Source organism: Rhynchophorus ferrugineus, unplaced genomic scaffold (genome assembly GCF_030347505.1).
Source record: "Rhynchophorus ferrugineus isolate W39M unplaced genomic scaffold, kcgeb_rfMv2 rfM8, whole genome shotgun sequence".
Classification (NCBI taxonomy): domain Eukaryota; kingdom Metazoa; phylum Arthropoda; class Insecta; order Coleoptera; family Curculionidae; genus Rhynchophorus; species Rhynchophorus ferrugineus.
The window spans coordinates 15,696,894-15,707,903 of NW_027472587.1; the positions used below are offsets into that span (position 1 = coordinate 15,696,894).

At 34.8% G+C, this 11,010-nt stretch overlaps 4 protein-coding genes across 6 annotated transcripts; 2 read left to right on the forward strand and 2 right to left on the reverse strand.

Annotated features, from left to right (window-relative positions):
• Positions 1 to 10: 10 nt before the first annotated feature.
• On the reverse strand, positions 11 to 2,168 carry LOC143201230 (DNA polymerase epsilon subunit 2-like). Its single transcript, XM_076412154.1, has 8 exons — positions 2,031 to 2,168; positions 1,818 to 1,980; positions 1,370 to 1,761; positions 1,195 to 1,314; positions 759 to 1,139; positions 518 to 701; positions 284 to 460; positions 11 to 229 (listed from the first exon to the last, which is right to left on the reverse strand). Exons 1-8 carry the CDS (start codon positions 2,099 to 2,101, stop codon positions 119 to 121), a joined length of 1,599 nt encoding a protein of 532 aa, XP_076268269.1. The 5' UTR covers positions 2,102 to 2,168; the 3' UTR covers positions 11 to 118.
• Positions 2,169 to 2,238: 70 nt separating this feature from the next.
• Positions 2,239 to 3,481, forward strand: CLS (Cardiolipin synthase). The gene is made up of 4 exons (XM_076412155.1): positions 2,239 to 2,638; positions 2,689 to 2,826; positions 2,883 to 3,098; positions 3,155 to 3,481. The coding sequence occupies exons 1-4, from the start codon at positions 2,267 to 2,269 to the stop codon at positions 3,410 to 3,412; spliced, it is 984 nt and encodes a 327-aa protein (XP_076268270.1). The 5' UTR covers positions 2,239 to 2,266; the 3' UTR covers positions 3,413 to 3,481.
• A 502-nt stretch (positions 3,482 to 3,983) lies between these two features.
• On the reverse strand, positions 3,984 to 7,354 carry LOC143201236 (DNA excision repair protein ERCC-6). 2 transcript variants are annotated; one of them, XM_076412162.1, is made up of 3 exons: positions 7,063 to 7,232; positions 6,851 to 7,013; positions 3,984 to 6,799 (listed from the first exon to the last, which is right to left on the reverse strand). In XM_076412162.1, exons 1-3 carry the CDS (start codon positions 7,072 to 7,074, stop codon positions 4,047 to 4,049), a joined length of 2,928 nt encoding a protein of 975 aa, XP_076268277.1. In that variant the 5' UTR covers positions 7,075 to 7,232; the 3' UTR covers positions 3,984 to 4,046. The 2 variants fall into 2 exon arrangements, with proteins under 2 accessions (XP_076268277.1, XP_076268276.1); XM_076412161.1 differs by having other exon boundaries at positions 3,984 to 7,013; positions 7,063 to 7,354.
• Positions 7,355 to 7,400: 46 nt separating this feature from the next.
• On the forward strand, positions 7,401 to 10,675 carry spas (spastin). Of its 2 annotated transcripts, XM_076412164.1 has the most exons (6): positions 7,401 to 8,028; positions 8,085 to 8,255; positions 8,365 to 8,475; positions 8,777 to 9,294; positions 9,351 to 9,590; positions 9,644 to 10,675. In XM_076412164.1, the coding sequence occupies exons 1-6, from the start codon at positions 7,593 to 7,595 to the stop codon at positions 10,055 to 10,057; spliced, it is 1,890 nt and encodes a 629-aa protein (XP_076268279.1). In that variant the 5' UTR covers positions 7,401 to 7,592; the 3' UTR covers positions 10,058 to 10,675. The 2 variants fall into 2 exon arrangements, with proteins under 2 accessions (XP_076268279.1, XP_076268278.1); XM_076412163.1 differs by lacking the exon at positions 8,365 to 8,475 and having other exon boundaries at positions 7,423 to 8,028.
• The last annotated feature ends 335 nt before the right edge of the window (positions 10,676 to 11,010 follow it).

The following is an 11,010-nucleotide window of genomic DNA, read 5'->3' on the forward strand; positions in this document are numbered from 1 at the left end:
ATGCTGGGTATTTAATGTGTGTAAAATATTGACTTTTATTTGTATTATACATTTTGTCTTAATAAAACAACTTCAGATCTGGTAGCCTTTTTTTACTCCTTTTTATCTCACCTCAAAATCAATCCTCCATCGCGTCGTTGACGTCAATACAACAATCGACTATGGCTTCTTCTATACTGTTAGTGGGATAATACATTTTAAAGGAGAAATCGCCGCTACAAAACTGGCCCTAACAATTGAGAATAAGTAGAATGTTAAAAGCCTATCAAACAAAAAAACTTACGGGATTCATGACAATGCTACTTTTATAATGGTCTTTAAAAGCCTCAGATCGATCGCCGACCACTACCAAATCTGGTAAAGGGTACAGGGAAAAGCAGTAATCGAAATCCCAGTGAACTGTGGAAGCGTTCAGACTCAGTGGTGTCAAGTGGCCTTGACTAATGATGGTTCTTGTTAACTAAATAGAAAAAAAATTCATTATCGCCTTTCTCGAAAATAAACAACCTATACTAACACATTTCGGGATTTCCTCACGTATAGGCTTGTGTAAACTTCCTTGTAGCATTTTTGCTAAAATATCTGACCTTAAAACAACGATCTCTTTAGTACAGTATTGTATTCTGCAAGGATTCGTGGCAAATGTTACATTAGGTAAAATTTTTTTCACATCCGCTGTTACATAATTAGGTAGTTCCAATCTACAACATACCGTTAAAGGACAAGGTAATCTTAATTTAAAAAAAAACACCAATTACCTAGGTAAAATATGAGGTGTACAAGGATCCGTCAAACCAGGAACAAAAACAAAATGACTTACATTGGATATCACTGAATATTTTACAATAATCTCTGCCAGTCTTTTAAATAATTTTTTTAGAATAGACATCATTTCACAGCCGTGGGATTCGCATAAAAAATTTCCCATGAATACAAATGCTACTGGTGGCACAAAACTCTCCATTTGCTCAAAAAGCTTTTCCAATTTCTCAAAAACCTGTGGATGATCAAGCCACACATCTGACAAAAACACTAACATTTTATCCTTATTCTCTAACATTGTATTCTTCAATTTTTTGGAATCTTTTAAGGGGACATCTGAAGGACCTCCAAAATAATTCAAATTTCCAAATGTATGTCTGAAATTGTACTTGTAAACACCAAAAAAAAAACAAAACAATGTTCTTTATTTACCTTGAAGCCAAATGGTCCTCACCAGGAGGAAGGATCATAGTTGACACATGTAATATTTTGTCTTCATAAAAACCATTAACTAAGACAAAAATATTCTCTGCATAAAATCCTGGATGATATCTATAATAAACAATTATGATCAGAAATGAAATAATAAAAACAAGAAACCAATTACTTTGCATGAACTAAATCCAGCTCTACTATTCCTGTAGGATCTTCAATATAATATTTTCCCTCTGCAATTTGAAGCAAAGATCCTAAAATAAGTGTCCTATCTAATTGTACCTCAGATAGAGTTAATAAATAATCAACTGTCTGTAATTTAAGATGATTTTTTTCGTCATTCAACAAAGTCTGAGCAAATGTACGTTTAGTCCTTTGAAGAACAGAAGAATATCTATCCAGAAACATTTTTGCTTTGACATTAGCATCTGCCAACAATTTACTCTTTTTGGGATCAGGTAAGTATATCTTCCTATCTTGATTGTAATATAATTTTGGAAAATCAAACGCCCTTATTACACTAAATATTGTTTCATTATGTTCATAACCAGAATGTAAACAAACCTAAAATAAAGCAATACAAAACTATTCTTATCATTTTATCAAATCCTTAATTGTACCTCAATAGTTTTGTCTATATGTTCCTTTTCGATACTATGACCAGATAGACACTGTTGTTCTAAACTAGTACAAATATTTTTGATAGTTTCTTCAAAAACATCAGCAGAATTCAAGTCAATATTTGCTTCGAGAAATGTATCAATTAAATGGGAACAAAAAGCACTGAAAACATTATAATTACCATACATTTAAGAATTCCAACAGAACAATACCTTCTAACGTTAAATCCATTAAGTTTAAGAGCATTTTGTAATTTCTTTTTAATTCTATCTGCATTTGCCATTTTTGTTCGGATAAAATTAACCTTTAAAAATATATTATTTTCGCGCCATATCCTCTTACTTATAATATAGGAACGAATATACTACAGATTATAAAATATTCATTTATTGGAAGAAGATCCCATTTTAACCCTTATATTCAAAACTTTAATTTTTTAAAATGAATAATGGACATCCTTAAATATCGTTCAGTGTTGCTTAGGATTTTGTATACCAAAGATGTCAGTCAATTTAATAACTTTTTATGTAAAAGAAATATTATCCAAACGAAATTATACAGATGTATGCACGAAATTGTAAACGATAGACGATTGCCGAAACTATTAAGAACTTATAACTATAGAATATATTGTACAAGTTCCAGCCATGGACAAACTAAATTTTCAAAACATAAAGAAGAGCTTAAGGCCTATCTGGAACAAAATAAGGGTAAATTGCGTGACACTGAACAGAGGCTTAAGGAAAGGGGCAATATAATACTGCAGGATATTAAAGATACAAAAACTAAAGTTAAAGAAAAAGTAGAGGAAATAGTTGAGGTAATAATAAGTGGTTGTTTTTCTGCAAATCAACAAATAAATATTTTTAGAAAGAAAATATTTATACTATACCGAATTTGTTATGTGTTTCAAGAATGGTAGTGTCCCCCTATTTAGGATTCCTAATAGTTCAAGGTAACTTTCACTTTGCTCTTGGAGTTTTAGGATTTGCTGCAATAACAGACCTGGTATAATAATTACCAGTATAAATAGTATGTTTTAAATCACATATCTAATTTTTTAGTTGGACGGATGGATAGCTAGGACATGGGAAAGTCAGTCTTCAAAAATGGGAAGTTTCTTGGACCCCATGGCCGATAAAATTTTAATTGCAACATTGTTCCTAACTTTAACTTATGCAGATCTGATTCCCATTGCTCTAACTGGATTGATCATTACAAGGGATGTGTTATTAGTTATAGCTGGTTTTGTGATAAGATATATATCACTGCCCCCTCCAGTTAGTATCTTGTGGTTTACTTAATATTAAATTTCCCCTATATATTATGTTTTTAGAGAACATTTGTTAGATATTTTGATGCAACCCATGCAACGGCTCAGTTGGCTCCTACATTCATCAGTAAAGTAAATACGGCTGTTCAGTTACTGTTAGTGGGAACTACACTTGCTGCTCCTGTTTTCAATTATATAGATCATCCAGCATTGCAAAGTCTGTGGTATATAACAGGTGGTACTACATTAGCTGCTGGCTTGAGTTATGTATTGTCAAAAAATACTTATAAGATGCTAAGGAAAACTTCCATTAAAAAATAAATTAATGGACTAAAATTGTTATTTTGTTGAAAGGTGAAATATTTTTTCAATAAAGTTTTTCATCAGTTATATTGTGTATTAAATTAACCATATTTTAATTTTTTTTAACATTCAAAAAATAAAATATATAAATACAATAATTACACCTCCAATATTTAACCTAGATATTTTCAAAGGATCGAGCATCTGGTGTTTTGTTGGTACTTTATATGTGACACGGATTGTCTACACAAAAAAAAATTATTTATTTATTTGATATTCAATCTTGTCATACTACCTTTGGAATTTACCAAGGACGCAAAAAGTTAGTGCCTCAAACACACTTAAAAGTATATATCTATTTAAGGGCTGATATTTGAATAATTTTTTCCTTTAAGTATATGGCGATGATGAGGTGTTAGCTGTTTGCTCAAGTTGTATATTGTCAAAAAATACAAGGTGTGAGGAAAAACTTTGTTTGAGAAACCAAAATTAATGTTTTTTTAGAAATTAATGTTAAAAATAGTTTTTTTTTATTAAAGATCAAATAGTTTAAAAAAAAAGTTTTATTATTTAGTTAAAAGAAAAATAATTCTTTAACAGTTTTTTATTTAACGTACAAAAAAAATCACATATTTAAACAATAAATTAGTAACTACCATCTCCAACTATTCAATCTAGATTTTTTCAAAGCATCGAGCGCTTTTTGTGCTTTCTCGTCGGCTTGTGTGCGGTCTTTCAAACTGCTAGGTTTTTTCGAGCCATTTAATACTGATTCGTGTTCCAAAGCACCCGCAACTCCCTTTTTAGAAAACAAATGCTCCAAAATGAAATTATCATTGGTAACAGACTTTTCCGTTTTCAATTTTTTCTTCTCTCTTTTAACGAGACCCTCGACATCTTCACCGTCAATTCTCCCAGACGTGTCGACCGATTCCTTGTGTTTTCTTTTATTACACGTCTGTTGAGTTTCCGTTATTTCTTCTTTTATTTGCCCTGACGAACTCGAGCAATTAACGGGAGGTATTTTATTTTGTAATTTGTGATGATAAAGACTGGCTGTTTTTGAACTGTGTTCCAATGCTTTATCAAAACTGATGTTTGTAGTATTATCATCCAGTTTATTAGACTCTTCCTCTATTTTAGGTCGAGCTTTCAATCTATTGTACTCAATTAATTCCGGAGCTGATAAACTCTTCAATTTTTGTTTTTCTTTCAGTTTTTCCTGCCTTTCTTTCTCCAGTTCGATTTGTACGTAAGTTTTCTTCACTTCCCCTTTCCCCTTGTCGCTTTCGCCTGACATATTTCTGGCGATTCTTTGAGCTAACGCTTTCATTTGTTCGATTTTGTCTTGACTGAACTGGACTGCTTGATCCGCGTCTTCCGCTTCGCCGGATTTTGGTTTCCTCTTGCGCGGTTTCTTTTCCTTTATTTTTTCCTGGATTTTAACGCGCGACTCCCTGAAAATATTGGTCGTTTCCGGATTGGTTTCGGTGGAATCCGGCAAGGAGAACAGATCGAACAGGTCCGACGATTTGAAAAATTTATTAGTTGAAGGGTCCACCAGTACTTTATTGCTCAACAACTGTTTCCATACTTGTCTCTGGTACATCTTCTCTTCCACAGTACCGGCTGATATAAGCCGGTATACCGTCACCGATTTGTTCTGACCGATTCTCCAAGCTCTCTCTCGAGCTTGACTATCGGTTGCCGGGTTCCAGTCTGGGTCATAAATAATAACTCTGCTGGCGCCTGTTAGATTAACGCCCAAACCTCCAACCCGCGTGGTCAATAAAAACACGTCATAATCGTCGCTCTGGTTAAATTTATCGATAAGACTCTGCCTAGAACTGATACTGGTGGTACCATCCATTTTGAGATATCTATATCCAAAGTTTGAAAGGAACGACTCGAAAATTCTTATCATGGACCTTCCTTGAGAAAACAAAAGGGTCTTATGTCCCTGTTTCTTCCATATTTTCAACAATGCTGATACAACAACCATTTTACCTGACCGCTTATAATACCCAATGTTATTATCAATGTTTGTTTCATCACAGTCCGGGGATTGGAGCATATGTAAATCAGGATGATTGCATATTTTTCTCAGGGCAGTAATGGCAATCAACATGTTGGCTTTTATGGCATTGTCGCTTCTCCACAATCTTACACCTCTGTTCAAAATCGCGTTAACATGCTCACTCATCAAATAACTTAAATACAAGTCCCTTTGCTCCTTAGTCAGAGCACAAAATAACACTTGTTCACTCTTATGGGGTAACTGTATGTCATTTTTCACTTCACTTTTCATCCTACGCAGCAGGAAAGGTGTTATAACATTTTTTAAAGTTGACGCAACAGAAAGGGCAGTTGCTTCTTGCATCGGACTAGAATTGGCAAAACCACCTTGCACTATAGGATTGACAAAATGTTCTGTAAATGTAGCCAGAGAACCCAACATTCCTGGATTAGTAAAGTCAAACAGACTCCAGAGTTCTGACAAATTATTTTGCATAGGACTACCAGTCAGCATAATCCGGTGGGGTGTACGAATTTCCTTGACTGCCAGTGTTATTTTTGTCAAGGGATTTCGAATTTTATGACCTTCATCTAATATGAGATAATGCCAATTGTAATCGCATAGGTTACCTTTATATTTTAAGATACTGGCATATGTGGTTACAATAATACCCTTACTCTTATTTATTTCATTAATTAGTTTTATTTTATTGCCTTGATAAGTTCCAGATTGATGTAATATAGCTACTCTAAATTCTGGTGACCATTCATGAAAATGTGTTACCCACTGATTGATCACTGTCGCCGGACAAACAATAATTGTAGGACCAACACCAACAAATTTTCCATGTTTTGATATAATTTTACTAAATTGAAGTGCATGCAGAAAAACAATAATTTGCACAGTTTTTCCTAAACCCATCTCATCACCTAATATACCACCTGATGGTTTTTGATGAAGACCCCATAACCATTTTACAGCATCTTTTTGATACTCATACAATTTGTTCCATAATGTTTTAGGTACCTTGAAGCCACCTTTAATTTTTTTATAACCATTAATTTCTTCTAAATCATCTTCATTCTGAATTCTTTCCAAATCATTCTCTACCTTGTTATAATATTCATTAAGTCTAGCTTTGTAATTAGACTCTAAGGCATCATCTTTAATTTTTGATTTTTTGAATTGGCAAGTTTTGTCCTGACTTTTTCTCTTTATCGGTTTTTTGCTTGTTCTATTTTTTACAGAAAAGGGCTCATAATCTTCATCAGATAATTCGCCAGCACTAGGGATGTAATCACTTTCAGATCCATCTGTGTGGCCATTATAAGTAGGATGTTCTATAATACTACAGCCATCATTCTCCAAATTAGATTTATTTTCATTACCTGATGAAATATTTGCTACAAACTGATTATTATTTATTTGTTCATCTTTACCATGTTTTATTTCTAATTGGGATAATATCCTATCAGTTGCTTTGTTCTCATGACTTTCTTCAACAAATATCTCAAGTTCCTTTAAAGCTTGTTTTTCTAAAGTTTCCTGAGATCTGCCCCAAAGGGTGATTCCTTGTGAAACAAGATTTTGTAATTCCTCATTCTGAAACAGAGTATTTATTGAATGTACCTAAAAATGTACACATACGCACTTGCTGATCCATTCTGTTCAATTATAATGCACAAATAATCAAATATAGAAACAACATTATTAAAAATAAACGTATGGAAATGGAATTTAACATATAGGATCTTAAATGTTCAAAAACAATATTTTGAGAATATAATGACATTGACATTAATGTCCTCTTCTTTTTGTAATAAGACTACATTTTTGTATCATTTGATATTTTTGAAAACAATTCAATAATTATATTCCGGAATACGTTTTAAATACATGTGCTAATTAAATATTAAAACATTTACTTTATCAATTTGAATATACTGGAATTACTGGATACTAGTGGATGAGTCATAGTTAAAGACATAGGTTTTTGTATCAGATAAAAAAAGGAGTTAGAGTTTATCTGTCAGTTAAAGTTGGTGTATCAAGTTAGTTGTTATCAGTTAGTTGTTATCCCTCAGTTATATTTTGTGTAAAGCTGGCTCTTAGTGCTTAGAGCCCTATTTGCATTTGTGTAATCGCGCAAAATCGCGCTTTGTTAAATGGCATGGCCTCCGAATGGTACGAAAAAGTCAAAGTGGTAAATCTCCAAGTAAAAAATCAAGAAAAAGCGATCCCGATGCTACAAATGATGTGATGTTTACCACATATACCAGAGGCTCAGTTCACAAACGAAATCTATACATAGTTTCATTCCCGATCATATTCTTGTTTACGATTCTCCGTTCTTTGTTGTACCAGATCTTTCTTATACTTCGTTTCGTTTATTGTCGTTCGTCGAATTATTTCGTTCACACTCGGAATGATCAAATTAACTCGAATGACGAAATCGAACGAAACAGTTGTATTTTAGTCGAGGAAATATCAGAAATGGCACAGGTGCGAAACTCCGGACCTGGACCAGGAGACCCGCTTTTAGCGAAACAAAAACACCACCACCGAAGGGCTTTCGAATATATTTCTAAAGCGCTGAAAATCGACGAAGAAAATGAAGGTTAGTAGTGGGTATCTCCTTAATTAGCTTGCCACCTCTGAGATCGAATTTTTCAGGTCAAAAAGATTTGGCAATAGATTTATATAGAAAAGGCATCACAGAATTAGAACTGGGTATCGCCGTACAATGCTGGGGTGGACGTGGCGAGGTCTGGGAGAGAGCCCAGCGGTTACATGAGAAAATGAAAACAAACTTAGTTATGGCTAAGGATAGGCTGCAGTTTTTAGGTATTTATCATATGCCTTATATCACACTGTACATACATTCTGACACGATTTGTAATAATTTTGTCCCTTGTTATTTTATTTTTTGTTTTATGTAGTTGTTTATTTATAGAAAATATGGAAAATCTTCAACAATTGGAGTTTGAAGCTCAGTCAAAAGAACCCTCCCCTAAGTTATTTAGCAATATACCCACTCTCAAAGTTCATGTTCCTAAACCCTCAGGTACACTATAAATTTTCTTGTGCTTCGTACAAATCCTATTAACATGCCTTGTGTCTATAGCTTAACAGAAATTAATCCCCAAATATATTTTTTAATTGGAAAAGGGTTGATTAAGCTTCATGGTTTATAGTTGCATGTTGTATAATTATATTGCCTATGTAAATATATTGTTTATTTTTGTAAAATATCAAATAATATATTGGCATTTTTGAGATAAGATATTTTCGGTGGCGATACTGATTGAAATATTTGTCGTGCGTGTTTCATTGGTTTCATAAGATTATTTGATTTATATCTTTAGCTTCAGGTCGAAAATTGACGGTAGCTGGTAAGCGTCCCGCCAATTCCACTCTGTCAAAGAGTCAGACGCTTCCCAGGTCGATGGGTTCGCGTTCTGCACCCATTCAGCCAGTCAGGCCATTTAATAAAGTGTCATCAACACCGCCGGCTGTCAAGAAACAGCTGTCCATACCGGGCAATGTCGGTTCGCCGGCGAGGAGAATCAACAGTAACAGTATCAGTACCGGAGCGACCAGTAAATCGACAGTCCGTGGAAGATCGCCGACATTGAAAGGTGTGGACCCCAAATTAGCCCAATGCATTCTGGATGAAATCGTGGAGGGCGGACCTCAGATCCAGTGGGACGATATAGTAGGCCAGGAAACGGCGAAACAGGCTCTCCAGGAAATGGTTATCTTGCCATCGTTAAGACCGGAACTCTTTACCGGCTTGAGAACCCCGGCAAGAGGATTATTACTATTCGGACCACCGGGTAATGGGAAGACGCTGTTAGCAAGAGCAGTCGCTACCGAGTGTCAGGTAATATTGAGATCTCATTGTTTTATCAGCTCATGCGATCACTTGATAATTTTTAGGCTACGTTCTTCTCAATTAGCGCGGCTAGTTTAACATCAAAATACGTGGGGGACGGTGAGAAAATGGTGCGAGCCCTGTTTGCTATAGCCAGAGAACTTCAACCATCCATCATATTCATCGACGAAGTGGATTCTCTTCTGTCGGAAAGATCGAACAATGAACATGAGGCCAGCAGACGTTTGAAAACCGAGTTTTTGGTCGAGTTCGACGGGTTGCCGAGTAATCCCGAAAACGAAAGGGTAAAAATCGAGAAAAAAGTGGCTATTGTGGGAAATTAACCAGATGATTTTAGGTTTTGGTGATGGCGGCTACCAACAGACCACAGGAACTGGACGAAGCAGCTCTGCGGAGGTTCACGAAGAGGGTCTACGTGACTCTTCCCGATTTAGAAACTCGGATGCGGCTATTAAAGAAGCTACTGGCGAAACAGGGTTGCAGCTTGACGGCGCAAGAATTGAAAAGGCTTGCCACCCTCACTGAAGGATATTCCGCCAGCGACCTGACGGCCTTGGCCAAGGACGCGGCCCTAGGTCCGATAAGGGAGTTGCAACCCGAGCAAGTTAAGCAGCTGGATCCCAGTGCCGTGAGAAGTATTACGATGGGCGACTTTTTGGATTCGTTGAAGAGAATCCGCCGCAGCGTCTCGCCCCAAAGCCTCGTCGCGTACGAGAAATGGTCACTTCAATATGGCGACGTATCATTATAGGCATTCCACAGAATTTCTAGTTACCTTTTCCGTTTCGTTGTTTTTATCTGTGATAATATACTTTGTGTGTTTGGAAAATGTGGAAAGAATCAAAATCGATAACGTCGAGGCCATCATAGTTGGCTAGTTGCCGTACGTAGCGTGTATTTGGTTACCGTTTGCCCCCATATAGTAGCACATATATGTCAATTGTTTTTTTTTAAGTACGGTTGTGTTGCACTGTTACGATTTTTTATTAAGTTATGTTGTCAAGAATACGCAATCCAAGCTGCATCGTTAACGATTATTTAACTCGGAGATAGTGCCGACAATCAGTGAAGTTTATAACATGAGCTATTTACTTTCCGTTGATATTTTGTTAGGACGTTTTGGACCAATATTGTAACAATTGGCGGACTGCTTCTTTTCTATCAAATTTATATTTAATAAAGTACATTTTAATAAAACATTAACAAGCCCACTTGTTTTTTTCAAATGTCTACGTAAAGATTTAAAGATTACTAACCTGCGAGCTATTTTGTACAGGGTTATTAAATGGATATTTTAAATGAGCTTCTATGCTTTATTTTATTATATTTTATAAAGTTTTAAAAATACAAAAGGTACTTTGTTGAAAAAGTGTATTTCTTTCAATAAATTAATCCTGATACGCAAAATACTAGTTTCAGCACAAGCCAGGTAATTAGTACATGAATACATGCTTTTTTAATAAACTCATTTATTTCATCTTATTAACGTCTATAAGATGATTTAAAAATATATAGTGTATTATTGACAAATTGTAATTTCAATTGTCGAGAACAAACTATTTAATTTCGTTGCCAACGGGACGTCAACAAATGACACATGAGTGTTTACTTAAATACCTATGAAATAATTTAAACAATTACGAATCTGCTATACATATTTAATCAACAAAACAAGCTGTTCAATAATCGGCTATATTTCTAGAC